We start from the raw sequence: 25,370 nt of genomic DNA on the forward strand, positions 1-25,370 counted from the left end.
GACTCGATAATTTACAAGGGATGAGCAATATAGCTCTGAAGGTACACTATTCTTGCTCCACTCACTTGCATCGTCTAGGAGATTGAGCTTCCTCTTGGAGGCACAACTTTCTTACACAGTCAAGCTTGACAAACTTCTGCTCGACAGACTCGTCTATAAATAATGACAATTTAAACAGGGGTAATGAGTGCACATTCTAAGTGGCCTCAATCTACAGAACAAAAGGCTTAAGACGATCGGCCATGAACAAAAGGTTAGGAGGCGAAGTACTTGCACTCCTTTTGAAAGACACTTAAAATCCTAAATGGGCGTATGGCCCTAAGTTGCACAGACTAAGCCTATATTACAGGGGGGTGACTAGACGCGAAATATTAAGTACCAAAAGCAGAGTGAAGATTTTAGAGGATTAGGCAATCTTACACACCCCTTACGGTATGTTGTTGTTTGAGTCATCAGTCCATAGACTGGTTTGATGCAGCTCTCCATGCCACCCTATCCTGTGCTAACCTTTTCATTTCTACGTAACTATTGCATCCTACATCTGCTCTAATCTGTTTGTCATATTCATACCTTGGTCTACCCCTACCGTTCTTGCCACCTACACTTCCTTCAAAAACCAACTGAACAAGTCCTGGGTGTCTTAAGATGTGTCCTATCATTCTATCTCTTCTTCTCTTCAAATTTAGCCAAATCGATCTCCTCTCACCAATTCGATTCAGTATCTCTTCATTCGTGATTCGATCTATCCATCTCACCTTCAGCATTCTTCTGTAACACCACATTTCAAAAGCTTCTATTCTCTTTCTTTCTGAGCTAGTTATCGTCCATGTTTCACTTCCATACAATGCCACGCTCCACACAAAAGTCTTCAAAAACATCTTTCTAATTCCGATATCAATGTTTGAAGTGAGCAAATTTCTTTTCATAAGAAAGCGCTTCCTTGCTTGTGCTAGTCTGCATTTTATGTCCTCCTTACTTCTGCCATCGTTGGTTATTTTACTACCCAAGTAACAATATGCATCTACTTCCTTTAAGACTTCGTTTCCTAATCTAATATTTCCTACATCACCTGCCTTCGTTCGACTGCACTCCATTACTTTTGTTTTGGACTTATTTATTTTCATCTTGTACTCCTTACCTAAGACTTCATCCATACCATTCAGCAACTTCTCGAGATCTTCTGCAGTCTCAGATAAAATAACAATATCATCCGCAAATCTCAAGGTTTTGATTTCCTCTCCTTGGACTGTGATTCCCTTTCCAAATTTCTCTTTGATTTCCTTTACTTCCTGTTCTATGTAAACATTGAAAAGGAGAGGGGACAAACTGCAGCCTTTCCTCACTCCTTTCTGGATTGCTGCTTCTTTTTCAAAGCCCTCGATTCTTATCACTGCAGACTGATTTTTATACAGGTTGTAGATAATTCTTCGTTCTCGGTATCTGATCCCTATCATCTTCAGAATCATAAATAGCCTGGTCCAATCAACATTATCGAATGCCTTTTCTAGATCTACGAATGCCATGTACGTGGGCTTGTCCTTCTTGATTCGATCCTCTAAGATCAGACGTAAAGTCAGGATTGCTTCACGTGTTCCTACATTTCTTCTGAAGCCAAATTGATCTTCCCCCAACTCAGCTTCAACTTGTTTTTCCATTCTTCTGTAAATAATACGTGTTAAAATTTTGCAGGCATGAGATACTAAACTAATAGTGCGGTAGTTTTCACACCTGTCAGCACCGGCTTTCTTGGGAATAGGTATAACAACATTCTGCCGAAAATCGGATGGACTTCTCCTGTCTCATACATCTTGCACACTAAATGAAATAACCTTACCATGCTGGTTTCTCCTAAGGCAGTCAGTAATTCAGAGGGAATATCATCAATTCCAGGTGCCTTGTTCCTATTTAGGTCACTCACAGCTCTGTCAAACTCTGACCTCAAAATTGGGTCTCCCATTTCATCAGCATCAACAGCCCCTTCATGTTCCAGAACAAAATTATCTACATCGTTACCTTGATACAACTGTTGGATATGCTCCTGCCATCTTTCTGCTTTGTCTTCTTTCCCTAGAAGTGGCTTTCCATCTGAGCTCTTAATATTCATGCACCTAGATTTCCTTTCTCCAAAGGTTTCCTTGATTTTCCTGTATGCAGCATCTACCTTTCCCAGGGCCATACAGCCTTCGACATCCTTGCACTTCTCCTTCAGCCATTCTTCCTTAGCTACCTTGCACTTTCTATCCACTTCATTCTTTTATCGCCTGTATTCTTTTCTGCCCTCTTCATTTCTAGAATTCTTGTATTTTCGTCGTTCATCAATCAGGTCTAGTATCTCCTGAGTTATCCACTGATTCTTAGTTGATCTTTTCTTCCTTCCTAACATTTCTTCAGCAGCCCTACTGACTTCATTTTTCATGACTCTCCACTCTTCCTCTACTGTGTTTCCTTCGGCCTTTTCATTTAGTCCTTGTGCAACACGGTAAACACTCTTTATTCCCTATGTTTCCCAGCAGGGATTTGAACGAAGTCCTCAGACTTGCCGGAAGTTTACATTTAAACAGTGATTTTAGAAATTTACATTAATCAAAGAAGTCTGAAACCTTCCCCTCAAGTTATCTACCTGCGGCTATCACATCTTAAGAAATGTCTGCCATTGCCTTGAGTTGTTGGGTCTTCCGAATGCGACTCTATAGCCTCTGCCGCCTTATTACGCCGTACACACACTAGACCGCAGCGATGAAGATGATCATACGGCCCTAAAGCGCCCAGCTTCTATAGCATCTCAAAGGGGAAAGTTCCAGAACTCTCATGAAATCGGCAGAATGCCTGTACATACCCCCAATTTGAATTGGCTAGAGAAATATACACAAAATGACTGATTGGTTAATAACTTAAAGAAGAAGGAAGCCGTAGGAGTGATCACAACTTTAACTCATGACAAAAACTATCTACAAAAGCTTAAGGTTTACAAACGTCAAAAATTCCCTTAATAATCAATTGTCCGTAATCCCGACACAGGGTGGGCATAGGCCGATTGTAGAGACATCTAATGGTTAATGGTCCAAGTATCTTGAGTTACATAGTTTAAGATTCATAACCCAGATGGCGTTCTAGAAGGCACGCAGTTCAATGCAATGGAGAAAGTGTACCTCCGGTACACTTAATATTAATATTATTATTTCTACAATGTATCGCAAATCTCACGGAATTAACTTTTGCACGTGATATTAATTAACTGGTTAAATATATATATATCTTTAAGAAAAGGTTTCTGAACTTACGATGAATATTCAGTTTTTAACATTGACAATAATTCATTTCATATTTCAGGTGAAAGGTGAGTTCCCCCTGGATGGATCAGCCATCAGCACCATTCCCATACGTAACAACTCACTGATTCCTGCGGGTGAATGCACTGTCACAGGCTGGGGTCAAACTAGTTCCGAAGTAAGTGGATTATAGTAGTAGCTAAGTAAAGTAGGTAAATAAAACAGTCTTATTACTTTAATGACCTACATTATCTGTTCAAAGTATACTCATGTTCATAAAGACCACAAGTTCAGATTCACAGAGCATGTGCATTAGTATGTTCTGAAGAAATAATTAGTATTTGAACCATGTTGGCTCTCAGGTTCAAGGTCCACATCGACATCTCGGCGCACCATCACCGACTGGTAAAATGTGCCTGCGGCTCTTGTTGTCGCTATAAACTGAAGGTAATGGGCCAATGTGACTTGAGCAGACGTGCAGGATGCCTCGCAGACGTATGCGAGAACCGTACCGCCATATGAGTGAGTTTGTAAGAGGGCGCATTCTTGGCATGAGCGAACGTGATGCGTCCATCCGGGAAATTGCTTCTCGTGTGGGACGAAGTGTGTCGGCAGTGCAGCGGGTGTGTACAGAATGGTTCACAGAAGGCCGTAGAACACATCGAGATGGGTCTGGTCGCACTAGCCAGACCACCCCCCGAGAAGATCGACACCTCAACCGAATGGCATTGCAGGAGAGTTCTGCGTCCTCCTTGGCTTTGGCGCAACAGTGGAACAGTGTAACACATCGTAAACTATCGGGAGTGACAGTCCGTTGCTGTGCATTACGGTCTGGGATACCGGGGCGTCGTCCACTTCTCCGCCTACCTTTACCTAATGCGCACAAACATGCTAGACTGAAATGGTGTATGGAACGATGTCAGTAGGGACAAGAATGGCAGCAGGTAGTGTTTCCGGACAAATCCAGGTTCTGTTTGTTTGAAAATGATGGCTGCATTTTGGTTCGAGGCAGACCGGGGGTGAGGCATCACATTGACTGCATTCGCACAAGACATACAGCGCCAACACAAGACCACATAGTGTTGGGTGCTATTGGGTACAACCACAAATCACAGTTCGTGCTGTCAAGGGCATTGTGACCAGTTTGACCTACGTGAATAACATCCCGCGACCAGTAGCCATACCCTTTCTGTACGACACCCCAGACGCCATATTTCAGCTGGACAATGCGCGACCACATGTTGCTGCACGAACACGTGCCTTCTTGTTGTCACAGGATGTCAGACTGTTGCCCTGGCGCGCCCGATCACCGGGACTGTCGCCAATCAAAAATGTGTGGGATATGGTGAAACGACGGGTGCGGCGCGGTGACACAGTGCCAACCACCAAAGATGAACTGTGGAACCAGGTGAATGCAACATGGATGGCTATACCCCAGGGCGCTATTCCGCCTTTTACGTGTCGATACCATCACGCACGGAACAAGTTATGAGTGCCCATGGAGGATCTGTGGCTTCTAGGCAACAGGACACATGCTGAACATAGATGACTGAAATGTTAATGGTTTTTGCAGAACATACTAATGAGCATGTCCTGTGAACTGAACTTCGTATCTCTAGTCATTCAACGTGTTCTGTTTCTTTGTGATCATGAGTGTATAATATCGCTACTCTTTATGATTTACAGTATCATCCTGAATACTTCATATACAATTACGGACAGCCATGATAGCATGTTGGAAGTAAGAGAGAGGATAGCATCAAATAACCTACACTTCCAAATATTAGAGAGAGTTGTGGAGGCCAGATACATTTGAATGGATGAAAACCATAACGGTATAAGTAGCATTTTGGTCATTCAGAGAAAAAGGCATTTAAACATCTTCAACACTCATATAAAGCATGCTATTTGTAGTTATACCACCCATCACTAGAGCGCAGAATATTACCGCTATCACTTGTTTCTCTTTGCTGGTGAAAGGATACATCCTCCCGAAGTTACATCCTGCACTTAACTCATTTTTTAAAATGTCACTTATACCGTTATGGTTTTCATCCATTCATTTCTAAAGGGAATTAAAGTGAAGACATATCAGATCCGGATTAAGTCCGGTGTAGTCTGCGGTAGTGGAACTTGGACCGAACATCTAGCATCCTAGCAGCACGGCCATGGAAAATAAAATACAAGAATGCATTAACGTACTTACGGCAGAGAAATGTAATGCATCCGGGCAATGAATAATTAATAAACTATATGGAAACCTACAGTAGATATAGTATCAGTCTACCAAGTTACCAACTTTCAGATTTGTTTATCATCTCGTTATATGGAGGATCTGGAGAAGTTTCTTATTGGTAGGACACAGTTTTGGAGATGGAGTACAAGATGAAAAAACTGTAATATAAAAGTAATGGAATGCTGTTATGCTTCCAGGTCAGTCGGTCTAAAGCCGAAATGTCTATTTGTAAACATTTATAATAACAAAAGGTCTCACACCATAATTATCTATAAAAATGAAATCTAAAGTGATAGGCGATTCCAGCTGTACAAAGGGTATAATTATTAAAATAAAATTCAAGCACATTGGTAATATGGTAGTAATGCAATAATGGCATTATTCTAGCCATGATACTTGCAGTATTGGCATTACTGAATGGTATAATATTTTAAATTAAAATAAATCACTTTGCTAATAATGGCATTAGTTTTCTAGTAATGATACTCACAATAATATAATAGAGTTTGAGGGATGTTCAACCATTCAACACAATGTAAAATGTTTGAAATTTATTAAGTGAAGACCGGTTTCGACTCCCTTGAAGTCAGCAGTTCTTGTAGACAATTCAATCAATGGTAATCTGATAACAATCATCATGGGGATTGCCTACATACATCTCCATAGGTTGACAAAAAATCATGACAAAATTATACACACAATGGCATTTGCCTAAATACTTATCAATAGGTTGTCCTAAAACATAATGACAAATTATGTACACAATGACATGAAACACTTGGCACTTTAAGAAAGATCTCGGATCTGGGTTAAAAATATACTGTCGTGTGTTTGCAGAACATCGAGCAGATTTGTCAGTCTTGTTACAAAGAAGCATGTGAACCTGTTGACATAAAACCTAATAGCAAATTATATACACATTGGCATAAAACACTTATCACTTTATGAACGTTCTTGGTTCTGGTTTAAAAATACTGCCGTGTGTATGTGGAACATAGAACAGTCTTGTTCATCTTTTTTCGATCTACTAGAAAATATATGAACTATATGAACTGAGGACAGGAAGGAAAGTAGGCCTCCCTAAAAAGTGTACAGGATACAGTAGGTGTAAAAGAGGGATGGGAAGGAAAGGAGGGAAATGTAGAAGGAAATGTTTTAAGGAGAAAGAGATTGCAGGCTAAGGACTCTATTCAGGATCAGAATTCAGGACAGGTGTCTGTGAGAAATCGGTACAAGTCACTGCAGGTAGAACAACCGAGGGAAGATGAGGAACAGGGAACTGTTGCTGAAATGTGTGGAAGTAGGAGGAATGGAAAAGGTAGGAAAGGGAAATGTAGAGTAGTGGATAGGAAAAGACAGGTGGAACAGGGTCATGGGAGAAAGAAAAGGGAGGAGGAATTACTTTCTGCAGCAGTGAGAGAAGATAGGGCTGACCAGGACGGGAGGGGATTAAATGAGGTGGGTAGGATTGAGTCTCTGGTCATGGAGGATTCCATCGTTAGACATGTGAGCAAAGTGTGTGGAGGAAAGGGAACCAGGGTAGAGTCTTATCCAGGAATTAGGTTGAGGCAGATGTTGAGGAAAGTAGAAGAGAAGGAAGAGGGAAAGGGGAAGGTGGTAGTGTTTCACGTTGGTACTAACAACGTAAGACAAGCAGATACGTCTAAGCACCAACATAGTTGAAGATGTGTGGGATTTGATAAATGCAGCACGGGTGAAGTTTAAGGAAGCGGAGATTGTTATCAGTGGGATACTGTGTAGGAGAGATACTGACTGGAAGGTGATTGGGGATTTAAATGAGACTATGGAGTGGGTATGTGGGAAACTGGGAGTGAGATTTCTAGATCCTAACGGGTGAGTAGGGGATAGGGATCTGCGCTCAGGTGGCCTTTACTTAAACCGCAGTGGTACATATAAGTTAGGAAATTCGTTTAGAAAGGTTTTAGACAGGTACATTCAGGGAAACGGGGTGGCCTAGGGAGCGGTGATAAGGGTACAGGGAAATGGAAGTCAAGTAGGGATGACATAAAAATGTTAGTGCTCAACTGTAGAAGTATTGTAAAGAATGGGATCCAATTAAGTAATTTAATAGCTATATACTTACCAGATATTGTAATAGGAGTTGAATCATGGCTGAGAAATGATATAACGGATGCAGAAATATTCTAACGGAACTGGAGTGTGTACCGTAAAGATAGGATAGGAATGTTAGGAGGGGGAGTATTCATTCTGTTGAAAGAAGAATTTCTAAGCTACGAAAAAAGTTAAAGATGACAAACATGTAATTCTAGGGGTAAGGCTCATCTCTAAGGATAATAGGCAACATGATGTCTTTGGAATGTACAGATCAGGAAAAGGTAGCGCTGACGCTAATTAAGAATTATTTGATAAGATAATCAGTTATGTTGGAAACGATATGGAAAGGAATGTGATAGTAGCAGGTGATCTCAATTTACCAAATGTCAATTGGGAAGGTAATGCGAACGACAGGAAGCATGAACAACAAATGGCAAACAAGTTCATATGGGAAGGGCATCTGATTCGGAAAGTGATGGAAGCAACTGGAGGGAAGAATATTCTGGATGTGGTGCTGGTAAAACGAGATGAGCTCTATAGATTCCATTGATTTAATTATCTACAGGAACTGATGATGACTCCAAGGGAGTCGAAACCGGTCTTCACATAATAAATTTCAAGCATTTTACATTGTGTTGAATGGTGGAACATCCCTCAAATTCTATTATATTAGTATACGTCAACACGGAAATGAAAATTATAACCTATGACTGACAATAATTGTATTACTTTGCTAGGTAATGTTTGGAGACAGGATTTTAAAGGGATGTCCTTTTCCATTGCATAAACATGAAATAATTAATAACAACGTTGATAAATGTATCCTACTTCCAAATTAAAGTTGATTTATTTCCTTCTTCCTTTCCTCTTGGCTTGTGTTTCCAAAAGGGAATTTGCCAAAATTTTACATTATTATTGATTTAAGCCCACTAAGGAGCGCTGGTGACTAGTTCTTCCTCGATGCTCTTCTTTGTTCCCAATATCTCTTGAGCCCTGCTGATAATTTCTCCTTTCTCTCCTGTGAAAGGGGCTTCCGACTTCTAGGAACTCTAGGTGGTGGGGTCCAAGACTGTACCATAGCACAAAATTTGGAACGATCTTCTATATCAATATCTGAAATCCCAGCCGAATCCAAGTCCTTCTGTACTTCATTAAGCCACAAGCTTCCAGTCTTGTAGCTTTATTTGTCTAAATTAAGATGTAAAGTAATGCAAAAATAAAGTCCATTACCAAATTACTCTTCTACATTTCTCAGAAATGGGTGATTCATTTTTTACATCACTGTAAAATTATGAAAGGGGGAACTGATTTTGAGTATATGCGTTTTACTAGTAAGATCTTTAATTACTGGCACAGAAAAGATTAAAATGGCAAATAAATCTGAAATATAAACAAAAATTAATGTTGTAATATGAAGTACATACTAAATACAGGAAACAAACTTTTACTTGAGGAAGTTTTGTAAGCAGTCCTTATTTTTACACACACATCATTAAAGAACATTGCTAACACTGCACACCTTGAAAGTATGCACACTTACTTGTGGAACTTTTGAAAACAGTCCTTATATTTCCCCAGGCACAAAGTAACACTGCAAACACTACACATCCAGAATGTTGGTACACATTTATTTTTTGTGCTACAAAGGGCATATCTTCTGCGAGTAGATCTTTTGGGCTGATGATATGACCCACTTCGCCTGAGCTCCTCCGAGATCTTAGGTTTACACTTATTGAGAGCCTGAGGTGATGAAGATGACCTGCCTCCAGCAACTTTGACTTGTTGATCAATAACCAACCCAGCAACAATCCCTTTACCGGCATGAAATTCCTTCAAGCGAACTCTGGTTACTGGCAAATTTTTGTGCAGTATAAATACATTGACACAGGCAGCATCAATAAAATAAAAAAAATACTCTGTGCCACCATTTTTGGCTCCTTCTGTCAAGTTGGTAAAGCTGGTTTAGTTGATTGAACCGTTGCCTACGAGATATACAAGGCCGAGAAGTGGACCGATGGAAATGCGGGTCGCAAGTTGTTTTACGAACGTCCGCTAGAGGTCTCGATATCTTGCTATGCTGCTCGCGCGAAATACATTCACTTAATAGTACATGTTGGTTTCTAAAGACGTAAAAATCTACAAATAATGAAGTTAGGACCACCTAAATGTGATTTCGAGTGACTGGATGTAAATCAAAGCACATTTAAGTGGTATCTAGAATTATTTCAGGCGAAGTCAAGTGCGATAATTAATGAAAGTAATACATTAAAAATGACTTACCATGATCACTGCTCGTACCACTCACATTTTTAAGATCTTCCAACTTAAACATCCTTTGTTATATCAAAAGGAAGAACGAGGTTGAGTTGAAGGAGTTCTTTTCCAAGTCATGAGCATCTGTAATTGTATGAGTCGAGTCCTACACTCGTCATATTTGAATGCCCCAATGAACTTTGGAACAACAAAAACGTGAAGTAAATTCGTATTTCCCAGATAACTTAATGAGTGACGCGTAAAATTCAACATATTTTTCAGGAAGTAAACAAATTCTTTTGAGGGGTAGCGTAATACTCCACGATCTTTCATCATAATGAGGCACACTCAGTAGTGGCCGAGGATATCTGTCCCAAGCATGATTGACAGTTGGAATTTTCTTCCGCAACTCGAACAAGATAACCACATATCATGGCCAAGGAAGACAACTCCAGAGTGACAGGTTTTTCTGAAAAGGTATGGTGTCATTCTTAATATCAATAGCATCTAAGATAATATAAAACTACCGGGCGAGTTGGCCGTGCGCGCAGCTGTGAGCTTGCATCCGGGAGTTAGTGGGTTCGAATCCTACCGTCGGCAGCCGTGAAGATGGTTTTGCGTGGTTTTCCATTTTCACACAAGGGAAATGCTGGGGCTGTACCTTAATTAAGGCTACGGCCCAATCCTTCCCACTCCTAGCCCTTTCCTATCCCATCGTCGCCATAAGACTTATCTGTGTCGGTGCGACGTAAAACCAATAGCAAAAAACTTCCAGATATTTTAGGCCTAATAAATATATTACACCTGAAAGAAAATAGAATAATCGCGAATTTATTAGTTAGCTTGCCTTCGAGCGTCTCGTCGAGTAGGCCTATTTCCAGAACTGTTGCTGATCAGGGTTACGATTATAGTGTACTCTGGGCTTGGTAGCCATTTCATCTACGATAAGGGATCCTAACGTTTCCTCCACGCATGTCAAATTCATGGCTTCGTAATGGAGGTTTTCTTTAATGAGGTGGTGGTGGTGATTATTGTTTTAAGGGCAAGTACAAGTAGGCAACCGTCCTCTATATAACACTAATCTGAGGGGAAAAATGAACGGGTCCGACGCTTCAAAAAATTAAGATATCGGCCAAATGAAGACAAGGACCACGTGAAGGCCTGGGGAACCAAATACCGTGGGGGTCGGGAAAAACAAGAGTTGACCAAGAGGAGTCTGACAAGATAGATGAAAGTGAGGAGCCTAGCACAAGTAAGTGGAAGCAATGCCAGGACTCAGCTAAGGGTCCCGTGGTCGCTAGCCCACGCTCGAAAGTTCAGAGCCCTGGGGCCCCTTTTAGTCGCCTCTTACGATAGGCTGGGGATACCGTCGGTGTTATTTTACCTCCGCCACCCACAAGGGGATCTTTAATGAGGGGTGTTATTCTAGTTTTGTCGATTCGAAAAGCCAACATAGGCCTAATTCGTGTCTTTTGATGCGGTAGTCGGAGGCAGTGAAGTGATCTAATGAATCTGTAACCCATAATCTGAAGTCTCATTATTTAAAATGTAAATTACAGACTCTGGATGACGTCCCAGGCGACCAAAGCAAACCTAATTTGCCCCCGGATGTAAAGCAATTTTCCACTTCTCCTTTAAAACTGGATCGGCTGGAAATTATAGAAAACTCCAATTGTTCTCTTTTTTTTGACGAATTGGACTTACAGTACGATATACCAGAGTATATTAAATTTACTACGAGTTCATTTGAACACTAACAGTAAGTGAAATCTACAAGTAAACGTATTAAAAACACTTTTCTCCGTATGTTAATACACGACAGCACATGCAAACTATAGCACGATGTCGAGACATCTGGCGGCGGTACTACGAACCTGGTTGGGACGGTTTTTATGCTCAGAACTAGCGCACACTTCCAGGCCTTGTATATCTCGTAAGCAACGATTGAACTTATCAGCAAAGTTCATACAGCTGCTGTTGTCGTCAATGGCTCGATGAGAGTGCCATAATTCTTTCTCTTCACACGAGTCACTTTTCGATGATCATGGAAATTGGACAGTATATAGACAGGACTTCTGTCCTTCCACTTCATTGCAACAGCAGTGTCACATGAAAACCACTGATGTTCCTCATTAGACCTGTCCTTATCCTTCTTGAATGTGGGTAGGTTTCTGTGTCCTACACTGACTGTTCTACAAACACTGACACGTCCCTTTTTAAGTTTTCCATAAAAAAGTAACTGGTGAAGTAAATGTCAAAGTACACAGTGTAGTATTTCCCCTTCAGAAGACTTGTGAGCAGATGTTTGACATTCTCTCGCAGGCTTCTGAACTTAGGTCCCTATTTTACCAGAATAGATGTCAAATTTCAGTAAATAACCTGACATATAGACAAGAACCCACGATTTGTACCCCCTTTTACTAGTTTTTTGCGGATGAGTTGTTTAAAATTCTTCCTTTAAATTTATCATAGCTACATCAAAAGTGACCGAAGGATTAGCACAAAAATATTTTTCAAAATTCCTTGAAAGTGAATTCAGCAGGAAGTAGAATAAAGTACCGTACTCATTTATAGGAAGGGGAGTTAAGGATTGGAATAATTTACGAAGGGAGATGTTCGATAAATTTCTAACTTCCTTGAAATTATTTAAGAAAAGACTACGAAAACAACTGATAGCAAAAATGCAACCTGAGTGACTGCCTAAATTCAAATGACTGGTGGATGATGTAGATACATTATCTGTATATAGAAGATAGAGAGTAACATGTTGTGAGTGAATGTGATAATTTACAGCACAATACTCTGAATCAAAATTCTTTTCTTTGCAGTCCGCCCTAGCTGAGATTCTCCAGGAGTTGGACCAGTCTCTTATTTCCTACGAAGATTGCGCAAAGTTCTATGAAGACTTCTATAATCACATTTTGCCAGGCATGTTGTGTTCGGGCGTACTCGGAGGTCGCACCCCCTGTCACGTAAGTATCCGACTACATCTGTTGATCTTATTACTATCTACCTACAATATTAGACGGTGTCTGTCTGTCTGTCTGTCTGTCTGTCTGTCTGTCTGTCTGTCTGTCTGTCTGTCTGTCTGTCTGTCTGTCTGTCTGTCTGTTCCCGATAGACTCAAGAACTACTGGACCGACTGAGCTGAATTTTGCGAAGAGTTTATTTTGATATCCCGAGTGACACAAGGGATACTTTTGATTGTGATATATTTCACTGTTCGAAGTAGGGCGGAATTATACAGAGGTCTCATTTTGGGATAATTTTGCACTAAATCAACTCGAGGATGGCTACCTAGTTGTACTTCCTCTTAGGCCCGCAAAAACCAATGTCAGTTAGTTTTGCTGTTACCTTAGATTTTCAAAGCTCGGATAATGTCATTATCTCGGATAACGCTCACTTCCGTATTCACCACAGAATTTATTATCTCAGTTTACCAAAACTAAGTTTTGCTGGAGGAAGTCTGAACTTTATTGACGATATTAATTTTCAAGTTTCTCAGAAGATGTCACTACGTGGAAAATTTGGAGATTTTGAACTGTGTCATTTTCGACGTATTTTTGTTTTGCTTGTAGTAAGAAGTGTGAACTTTCTCTTCTAGAGGACACTACTGAAGATCAACAATAGTGCACCCTAGTGCGGAGTGAAAGAACTGTTTTTTTTTTGGAGAAATTTTTATTTCAAAAGTTTGTTTCTTGTTAAATTTCTTTCTGTTATGGTTTAAGTTGGCTGTATACCCCTCTCTTTCCCCTTGTTTTGTATTTAGCCAATCCCGAATTTCTTTAATTAATTTCTGACCAATTGGATGTATCTTCCCCCAACTTGAATATGTTGCTGTATCCTACCCAATAAAGTTTTTGTGGGAGGGTGTCCTCATTCCCCTAACGCCTCAAACCTTCCGCGAGAGGATATAAACTGCTGATTTTAGGGTCTCCGGGCCACTTCTGTTCCATCTTTCAGTGTGTAAAGTACATAGCAGGGGGCGGGAAGCGCCTCTTTCTTCGGCGACAGTCAACAACCAGGTAATGGCCGACTAATTACTTCTTTTCTTGCTTGCTCAGCAGTTTAACTCTCGGGGCGGGTCCGAAGTTTTTCCATTATGTAACCTTCCTTAAAATGTAAAGAAACTTGTATCTATTCTATCTTTTAAACGACATATAGGGATAGAGAGTGCTTAACCCTCTCGAGCTCCCACTCATATTGTTTTGAGGTGAACTTATATTTTTCTCAACCTATTCTTCTTCGACTTAATGTAAATTGTTTCCTTCTTAAGTCACCTCTTTAGTATGGGATTAGCCCTTGTATTAACGGCCTAGTGCCAAGTAGGTTTTAAAAACAAATGCATTAGGAGTGTAGATCGCCTCCTCTCTAATTGTTATTTTAGAGGTCATGTAATTAACCTTCTTCTCATTTAATAGACCTCAGTAGGTTGGGTATTTTACCCCTGTGTATATGTCCTTGGAGGACAGCTTGAAGGTGGAATTAGGTGTGGCCTTTGACAGGCCTGAATTTTGAGAGCAAGTTGCTATAAACCCGTAAATTTTGTTTTCTGCGCGCCTCAAGGAGGCCTTTCTGTGTATTTTGGAGCAAGTGCTCCTAGGCATGAATGGGGTTTTCTGCCTCTCTGTTTAAACTTGTGTTTTGGGGTAAAACTGGGCTAATTGCTCAAGAAGTGTGAGGCTGGGGCTCGAAGCCCAAATCCTGTAAATATTGTAATTGTATTTTTATTGCCTTGCTACTCTGTACCTGCCATGATTGTTATTTCGTTATTTGGAAAAGAAAATATAACCTTGTTAATTTTACATGCACTATAATTTCGTAGCTTGAGACCCGTTCACACCCGCACCTTCTTTCACGCATAACTACCGTAGAAACACGGTAACACAATCAATCACTACTGATCTGCATTTAGGGCAGTCGCCCAGGTGGTAGATTCCGTATCTGTTGTTTTCCTAGCTTTTCTTAAGTGATTGCAAAGAAATTGGAAATTTATTGAACATCTCCCTTCGTAAGTTATTCCAATCCCAAACTCCCCTTCCTATAAACGAATTTTTGCCCTAATTTGTCCTCTTGAATTCCAACATTATCTTCATATTGTGACCTTTCCTACTTTTAAAGACGCCACTCAAACTTATTCGTCTACTGATGTCCTCCCACGCCATCTCTCCACTGACAGATCGGAACATACCACTTAGTTGAGGAGCTCGTCTCCTTTCTCCCAAGTCTTCCCAGTCCAAACTTTGCAACATTTTTGGTTTGCTACACTTTTGTCGGAAATCGCCCAGAACAAATCGAGCTGCTGTTCTTTGGATTCATCCAGTTCCTGAATCAAGTAATCCCGGTAATGGTCCCATACACTGGAACCATACTCTAGTTGGGGTCTCACCAGAGACAAGTATGCTCTCTCCTTTACATCCTTACTACAACCCGTAAATACTCTCATAACCATGTGCAGAGATCTGTACCCTTTATTTACAATCATATTTGTGTGATTACCCCAATAAAGATCTTTCCTTATATTAATACCTAGGTATTTACAATGATCCGCAAAGGGAACTTCCACCCCATCAACGCAGTAATTAAAACTGAGAGGACTTTTCCTATTTGTGAAACTCACAACCTGACTTTTATCCCCGTTTATCACCATACCATTGCCTACTGTCCATCTCACAACATTTTCGAGGTCATTTTGCAGTTGCTCACAATCTTGTAACTTATTTATTACTTTGTACAGAATAACATCATCTGCGAAAAGCTTTATCACTGATTCCACTTCTTTACACATATCATTGATATATATAAGAAAACATAAAGGTCCAATAATACTGCCTTAAGGAATTCCCCTCTTAGTTTTTACAGGGACAGATAAAGCTTCCCCTACTCTAATTCTCTGAGTTCTATTTTCTAGAAGCAAAGCCACCCATTCAGTCACTCTTTTTTCTAGTCCAATTGCACTCATTTTTGCCAGTAGTCTCCCATGATCTACCCTATCAAATGCCTTAGATAAGTCAATCGCAATACAGTCCAATTGAACTCCTGAATCCAGAATATCTGCTATATCTTGCTGGAATCCTACAAGTTGGACTTCAGTGGAATAATCTTTCCTAAACCCAAACTGCCTTCTATCAAACCCGTTATTAATTTTGCAAACATGTCTAATATAATCACAAAGAATGCTTTCCCAAAGCTTACACTGCATGTCAAACTTACTGGCCTGTAATTTTCAGCTTTATGTTTATCACCCTTTCCTTTATATACAGGGGCTACTATAGCAACTCTCCATTCATTTGGCAAAGTTCCTTCATGCAAACAATAATCAAACAAGTACTTCAGATATAGTACTATATCTCAACCCACTGTTTTTAGTATATCCCCCGAAACCTCATCAATTCCAGCTGCTTTTCTACTTTTCAACTTTTGTATCTTACTGTAAATGTCATTGCTGTCATAGGTAAATTTTAATACTTCTTTAGTATTAGTCACCTCCTGTATCTGGACATTATCCTTGTAACCAACAATCTTTACATACTGCTGACTGAATATTTCCGCCTTTTGAAGATCATCGCATACACACTCCCCTCGTTCATTAATAATTCCTGGAATGTCCTTCTTTGAACCTGTTTCTGCCTTGAAGTACTGTACCTATACATACAATTCCATTTTTCACTAAAATTTGTGTGGCCACCAATTATGCTTGCCATCATGTTATCCTTAGCTGACTTCTTTGCTAGAATCAATTTCCTGGTAGGTTCCTTCAATTTCTCCTTACTTCCACTTCTAACTATATTTCTTTCCAACCTGTACCTCCTTATTAGTCTCTTTACTTCCCTGTTATAATATAGTGGATCTTTACCATTCCTTACCACCTTTAAAGGTACAAACCTATTTTCACATTCCTCAACAATTGCTTTAAACCCATCCCAGAGTCTGTTTACATTTCTATTTACCGTTTTCCACCGATCATAGTTACTTATTAAAAACTCCCTCATGCCTGTTTTGATGATGATCGGTCATCGGCGCCATGCCTGTTTTATTAGCCATATGGTACTGCCTAACAGTCCTACTTTTAAGACCTTCCTTTCTTTCACATTTATTTTTAATTACCACAAAAAATGCTTCGTGATCACTAATACCATCTATTACTTCGGTTTCTCTATAGAGCTCATCTGGCTTTACCAGCACCACATCCAGAATATTCTTCCCTCTAGTTGGTTCCATCACTTTCTGAATCAGGTGCCCTTCCCATATTAACTTATTTGCCATTTGTTGGTCATGCTTCCTGTCGTTCGCATTACCTTCCAATTGACATTTGGTAAATTGAGATCACCCGCTACGATCACGTTCCTTTCCTTATCGTTTCCCACATAGCTTATTATCTTATCAAATAATTCTGAATCAGCATCTGCGCTACCCTTTCTTGGTCTGTACACTCCAAAGACATCAAGTTGTCTATTATCTTTAGAAATGAGCCTTACCCCTAGAATTTCGTGCTTGTCATCTTTAAATTTTTCGTAGCTTACAAATTCTTCTTTTACGAGAATGAGTACTTCCCCTCTTACCATTCCTATCCTTTCTATACGATACACCGTCCAGTTCCGTGAGAAAATTTCTGCATCCATGATATCATTTTTCAGCCATGATACAACTCCTATTACAATATCTGGTGGAATTTCGATTTGTTTGGAGAAAAATTAATAACCTGCGCTTTGCAGATGACACTTCCCTCATCGCTGGTAGTGAAGAGAAACTTCATGACTTGCTTACAAGGGTGAAGAACACTAGTCTTCAGTATGGTCTAGAGATAAACATCAAAAAGACCAAACTAATGGTTGTTGAACGGCAAGGTCAAATCCAACTTACGGGACACCTAAAGGACCTGGATATAGTTAAGGAATTTGTATACTTGGGGTCTGTCATCAATGACACGGGAAGCTGTGATAAAGAGGTAAAAAGACGTATTGTCTTAGGTCGTGCTGCAATGGTTAAACTTACTAAGATCTGGCAGAACCGGGCAATATCAAAAGACACGAAGATGCGCTTGGTAGAATCCCTAGTGTTCTCCGTCTTTTTGTACGGCTGTGAAACCTGGACCGCGAATGCCAAAGACAAAAAGCGCATTGATACCTTTGAGATGTGGTGTTGGCGGAGAATGCTACGTGTACCCTGGACAGAAAAAGAACTAATGTTTCCATTCTAGACGAACTCTGCATCAATAAGCGCCTATCTTCCCGTGTGAGTGAGCGTTACCTCCAGTTCCTTAGCCACATTTTAAGACGAGATGGACAGAACTTGGAAAACGTAATTTTACAAGGCAAAATTGAAGGCAGTAGACCACGAGGAAGATCAGCAAGCAGGTGGATAGATCAGGCGAAGAAGATCACTGGGCTACCACGTCAGGTCATATTAACGAAATGTGAAAAGCGCTCGGGATTGAGACATCTTGTCAAGGTTGCAACAAGGAAATGATGGAGTTATGAGGTTACGACGCTCAGTAATGAGCACAACGACTAATGATGATGATGATGAATATATCTATTAAATTACTTAATTCTATTCCTTTCTTTACAATACTTCTACAGTTGAGCACTAACAGTTTAATGTCATCCCTACTTGATTTCCAGTTCCCTGTTCCCTTAACACCGCTCCCCAGAGCACCCTGTTTCCCTGAATGTGCCTCCCAATAACCCTTCCAAACAAATTCCCTAACTTATATGTACCACTGCTGTTTAAGTGAAGGCCATCTGAGCGTAGATCCCTATCTCCTACCCACCCATTAGGATCTAGAAATTTCACTCCCAGTTTCCCACATACCCACTCCATGGTCTCATTTAAATCCTCAATCACCTTCCAGTCAGTATATCTCCTACACAGTATTCCACTGATAACAATCTCCGCTTCCTTAAACTCCACCCGGGCTGCATTTACCAGATCCCACACATCCCCAACTATGTTGGTACTCATACCTGCTTGTCTTACGTTGTTAGTACCAACGTAAAGCACTACCACCTTCTCCTTTCCCTCCTCCTTCTCTTCTATTTTCCTCAACATCTGCCTTGACCTAATTCCTGGATAACACTCTATCCTGGTACCCTTTCCTCCACACACTTTCCCGACATGTCTAACGATAGAATCCCCCATGACCAGAGCCTCAACCCTACCCACCTCATTTGATCCCCGCCCCTCCTGGTCAGTCCTATCTTTCCTGACAGCTGCAGAAGCTACTTCCTCTTCCCTTTTTTCCATCCTTTGACCCTGTTCCACCTGTCATTTCCTATACACTACTCCACATTTCCCTTTCCTCTTCCATTTCTCCTGCTTCCGCACTTTTTGGCAAGAGCTTCGTGTTCATCATCTTCCCTCCGTTGTTCTACCTGCAGTGACTCGTACCGATTTCTCACCGACACCTGTCCTGAATTTTGATCCTGAATGGAGCCCTTAACCTGCAATCTCCTTCCCCTTAAAACATTAGACCACCTGTCTTCCACAATTCTCCCATTTCCTTCCCATCCCTCTATTACACCTACTGTACCCTGTACATTGTTTGGAGGCCTACTTTCGTTCCTGACCTCTGAGAGAATCCTAATTATCTCCCTCAAGCTCTCCAACTCCTCCCTCATACTCCTTAATGCCTGGCCACACCCACAGCTCCTACACTCGCATTGCTTAGCCATTGTTTACTAAATAACGAAAAGAAAAAGAAAAATAAGATAACTTATTCTGTACAAAATAAAAATGAAAGGAAAGAAATATTGTCTAGGTTAGTTTACAAAGAACACACGACAGTAAGTTATTTAACATAGGCTACTACTACACTACAATACTAATTAATTGTACTATTTTTATTCCTACAACACGCTAACACGATGAAATTTGCTGTTAATTACTGGAAACAGAGAATAATACAAAAGAATTACACAATTCTTAACTGCAGTTAAGTCTACCCTAATTACAACAACAGAATTTTAGTAAGAGGTTACTACAGATACAACAGAAACGGTATTATACTATAGACATATTTCACAGTAATAGAATAAACACACTACTTTCTAATAAGATGCTACAATAATTTAAAACTACGTTCAGACTAAGTACAGATACTACAATACACTACAATAATTTTAAACTGCGTTCAGACGTTTTCTAATTACGACAGGTTATTTCCAAGCAAAAACAGAAAAGAAAATTACCATTAAAGTTCGAAATTCGCAAAACTACTAAAAATTATAGAATAAGCACTCTAATTTATAATAAGTTACTATACTACACTACAATAATGTTAAAACTGCGTCCAGACGTATCCTAGCTTCTTACTAAGCACAAATAGGAATGCAAATTCCAATTAGGCCTAAATTTAGATATTCGCAAGAACTACCGGTAGTAATGTACTCAAAGATTACCAACAAAGTTAAACATGTAGACAGATTAATATTAGTACTACTTGTCCTACTATGCTGTAATAGAAACGAAACCTGCCGTTTGCACAAAAATACACACGAATATAACAGGCAAGTTACTATCTAATATACTGTATCTACACTACAATTCTCAACTGAAATGCGGTTATGTGATCTTTACAGATGGTGGATTACTATTATATTTCCTACTCCGTGGGACGAAGAATAAAAGTATCCGTAAATGTTGAAAAAAATGAGGTTGTTTACAATAATTTCTCAAAAGTATTTCTGTCTAAATTACGCCAGGAACTTGAATTGCAATTATTGGAATGTACGGTAGGAACGTGATTATTAGCTAACCGCTCATAAATACTGAAATGTCGAGGGTGTTAAATATAAATTACGGATACTTTAACTGCCTACTCAGAAATACAATGATCGGAATACAAGAATCAGCTGATTTTTATTTATATTTTCTTGATACACTACACCCTTTGTTCACAGACTGTAGCCAACAATGCCAATATTTGAATAAGAAAGAGCGACAATAATCAATAACAATTACGATTGTTAACTATTTCGCCAGTGAAATACTGTCTATTCTGTTGAAATCCTTTCTTTAAACAAAAGTTACAACAGTATAGCGTTATTAAAAGAAGTTATTACCGGTACCTTCGTGATAGGTGGGACACTTGAACTGCTATTTGAAATACCCTGTCAAATGCCTGCACTAGTAGATATAACCACTGCCGAAGTTACGGCTCTTTTTAATATCCCGTCTTTGTAAGTACCGTATTTTATCAACAAACCTATTGGTATTTTAATAATACTATTAAAAAGAAAGAGATATTTCTTCTTTCACGCAGACCTAAATTACCGGTTGTAGTCTAGCGAACGCCTACGGAACTACTCAGTGTGAAAACTGTAAATAAATGACACTAATCGCAGATTACTACAAATAAACACTAAACACAATTATTTGTGGAGCTAAATGTATCACACACGCACAAAATTTGGTAAATGTCTAGAATTATTAACTACTTTATCACTGAGATAACACAGAGCTCTTGGAACAGTCAACCACTAGCTAGCGTATCCAACAATCAATCCAAGACAATGGGTTGGGATATAGTACCATACCTGAAGCTCTTGGAACAGTCAACCACTAGCTAGCGTATCCAACAATCAATCCAAGACAATGGGTTGGGATATAGTACCATACCTGAAGTACTTATTTGATTATTGTTTGGTCGGAGGAACTACACCAGATGAATGGAGAGTTGTTATAGTAGCCCCTGTGTATTAAGGAAAGGGTGATAGACATAAAGCTGAAAATTACAGGCCAGTAAGTTTGACATGCATTGTATGTAAGCTTTGGGAAGGCATTCTTTCTGATTATATTAGACATGTTTGTGAAATGAATAACTGGTTCGATAGAAGGCAGTTCGGCTTTAGGAAAGGTTATTCCACCGAAGCTCAACTTGTAGAATTCCAGCAAGATATAACAGATATCTTGGATTCAGGAGGTCGAATGGACTGTGTCGCGATTGACCTGTCTATAGCATTTGATAGGGTGGATCATGGGAGACTACTGGCAAAAATGAGTGCATTGGACTACACAAAAGAGTGACTGAATGGGTTGGTATATTTCTAGAAAACAGATCTCAGAGAATTAGAGTAGGTGAAGCTTTATCTGACCCTGTAATAATTAAGAGCGTAATTCCTCAAGGCAGTATTATCGGACCTTTATGTTTTCTTAAATATATAAATAATATGAGTAAGGGAGTGGAATCAGAGGTAAGGCTTTTTGCGGATGATGTTATTCTCTATAGAGCAATAAATAAGTTACAAGATTGTGAGCAGCTGCAATTTGACCTCGAAAATGTTGTGAGATGGACAGCAGGCAATGGTATGTCGATAAACGGGGTTAAAAGTCATGTTGTGAGTTTCACAAATAGGAAAAGTCCTCTCAGTTTTAATTACTGCGTTGATGGGGTGAAAGTTCCTTTTGGGGATCATTGTAAGTATCTAGGTGTTAATACAAGGAAAGATCTTCATTGGGGTAATCACATAAATGGGATTGTAAATAAAGGGTATATATCTCTGCACATGTTTATGAGGGTGTTTAGGGGTTGTAGTAAGGATGTAAAGGAGAGGGCATATAATTCTCTGGTATGGGACCCTCACCATTATTACCTGATTCAAGAACTGGAAAAAATCCAAAGAACAGCAGCTCAGTTTGTCCTGGGTGATTTCCGACAAAAAGAGTAGCGTTACAAAAATTTTGCAAAGTTTAGGCTGGGATGAATTGAGAGAAAGAAGGAGAGCTGCTCGACTAAATGGTATGTTCCGAGCTGTCAGTGGAGAGATGGCGTGGAATGACATTAGTAGACGAATACATTTGAGTGGCGTTTATAAAAGTAGGAAAGATCAAAATATGAAGATAAAGTTGGAATTCAAGAGGACAAATTTGGGGCAAATAATCATTTATAGGAAGGGGAGTTAGGGATTGGAATAACTTACCAAGGGAGATGTTCAATGAATTTCCAGTTTCTTTGAAATCATTTACGAAAAGTCTAGGAAAACAACAGATAGGGAATCAGCCACCTGGGCGACTGCCCTAAATGCAGATCAGTAGTGATTGACTGGTTTAGTATAACCCCAGAAATCCTATCAATTCCAGCCGCTTTTCTAGTTTTCAACTTTTGTATCTTATTGTAGATGTCATTGTTATCATATGTAAATTTTAATACCTCTTTAGCCGTAGTCTCCTCCTCTATCAGAACATTATCCTTGTAACCAACAATCTTTACATACGGCTGACTGAATACTTCTGCCTTTTGAAGATCCTCACATACACACTCCCCTTGTTCATTGATTATTCCTGGAATGTCCTTCTTGGAACCTGTTTCTGCCTTAAAATACCTATACATACCCTTCCATTTTTCACTAAAATTTGTATGACTGCCAATTATGCTTGTCATCATGTTATCCTTAGCTGCCTTCTTTGGTAGATTCAATTTTCTAGTAAGTTCCTTCAATTTCTCCTTACTTCCACAGCCATTTCTAACTCTGTTTCTTTCCAGTCTGCACCTCCTTCTTAGTCTCTTTATTTCTCTATTATAATAAGGTGGGTATTTACCATTCCTTACCTCCCTTAAAGGTACAAACCTGTTTTCGCATTCCTCAACAATTTCTTTAAACCCATCCCAGAGTCTGTTTATATTTTTATTTACGGTACCGTTTTCCACCGATCATAGTTACTTTTTAGAAACTTCCTCATGCCTGCTTTATCAGCCATATGGTACTGCCTAATAGTCCTACTTTTAAGACCTTCCTTTTTATCACATTTATTTTTAACTGCGACAAAAACAGCTTCATGATCACTAACACCATCTATTACTTCAGTTTCTCTATAGAGCTCATCTGGTTTTATTAGCACCACAGCCAGGATATTTTTCCCTCTGCTTGGTTCCATCACTTTCTGAATCAGCTGGCCTTCCCATATTAACTTATTTGCCATTTGAAGTGCGCTATGTGGCCTTGAAATTAAGTTTTCTGAAAGAAACATAATTTGTACATATTTTCTTCGTACTCTTCATGGTTTCCGAGAAAAATAATATCTCTTGTGTTTCTGGCTGTGGCTGCCATCACTAATAAGGCCCGCATTCACCAAAGCGAATAAAACCTTTCAAACTTTTAAGTTTTAAAAAAAATTGATTTTACGTCGCACCGACACAGATACAGTGGCGAATTACCCATACATGTGATTGATGTGTTACATCCCTTGTATTTTCAACGAAAAACAAATATTCATTGTTCATATTTATATAAAATTCAAACGCACAGTTATCGATAGGCCTACTCAGAAATGGATGAAACGAGCATGGCTGGTTAGTGACTCCTGCTAATTGCCAAACTACTCCACATATGGCAGCACGATCACTGAACCCTTGGTAATGTTTTATTCTACCTGGCAAGATTAAGGCCTTCAGGCCTTCTCTTCAATCTAACCAGGCACTGAAATATACATATACGAGGTATTACATTGTATCACTAATTAAATTAATATTACCGGTAATACGAGAATGATGAGTGATAAGGTTAAATGAAGATGAAATAAATTAGGTATAATAAAAGGATAAATTCTTAAAACTAATATTCTACATGTAAAAAGCGGTAGTACATAAAATTTAATAACATTTGAAAAACAGATAGGGTAGGAATTTTAGACTAATCTTCTACCAGAACATCCATGACAATAGAATGGTTGTAAGTAGCAGCATCAAGTTTACAGATGAACCTTACTGGTGCATAAAATGTCTCTTCAGAGCTTCCTTGTTGGTTGTTCACCTATTTCGTGGGTTTGGAATGCGGAACAAACTGCCACATCGGACAAGAGGGCGGTGCAAGGTGGAATTCTGTATGTAATCACCTGTGGCCGGTATTTATTTGCTGTTTCGTGAAATATTGTAGTTCTTGCTTGAGCTTGCTTTCTTGTGCTATAAATGATTATACGGTATATGATAAATGTGTGCTGTAGTAACATAAATGATTCAGTTTCATGTTCTTGTAGTGTAAATATCAAACGAAGAAAATGCGAGAATTATGTGATTTTGAAATGGCATCACACCGGTAAGAGAGTAGCAGGCATGGATGTAAGGGCTGGTTTACACGGGTAGAGTGGCGAGGCGAGTAGAGTAGCCATGTTACTCTACTCTACCACTGTCTGGTAGAGTTGATACTTGTATCGTTCATACGGGAGTAGAGTCATACAGTAGAGTAGAGTAGTAGGACCATGTCAAGACACAAGCACATCGTAACGAAGAGATTAAAGACGTTTGCAAACATATTAATGCAAGAGGTTAGTGAAGCATTAGAGGAAGCAGATGAGGAAAGAAGGGAAGGGGTAAGAGGCTGGCTTAGGAGAGATACATTCGGGGCATGAACATTAATTCTGAGAGAACTTGTGACAGAGTATAAAGAAGAATACAGAAAGCGTATGAGATTGAAGCCTGATAACTTTCAGGCACTGTTAGATGCTATAACACTGCAAATTCAAAGACACGACACAGTAATGAGAAATGAAATAACACCGAGATTTAAGCTTGAGGTGACTCTGAAGTTCTTGGCCAATGA

The 25,370-nt window shown here is 39.5% G+C and overlaps 1 protein-coding gene across 1 annotated transcript in view; it reads left to right on the forward strand.

Annotated features, from left to right (window-relative positions):
• The window catches only part of LOC136883321 (trypsin), a 162,247-nt gene that overhangs the window by 121,941 nt on the left and 14,936 nt on the right, over positions 1-25,370 (forward strand). The window contains exons 5-6 of the mRNA XM_067155560.2: positions 3,331-3,447; positions 12,663-12,806. Of these exons, the coding sequence (XP_067011661.2) occupies positions 3,331-3,447; positions 12,663-12,806 (261 nt within the window). The remainder of the gene's footprint in view (positions 1-3,330; positions 3,448-12,662; positions 12,807-25,370) is intronic.

This window comes from Anabrus simplex, chromosome 1 (genome assembly GCF_040414725.1).
Source record: "Anabrus simplex isolate iqAnaSimp1 chromosome 1, ASM4041472v1, whole genome shotgun sequence".
NCBI lineage: Eukaryota > Metazoa > Arthropoda > Insecta > Orthoptera > Tettigoniidae > Anabrus > Anabrus simplex.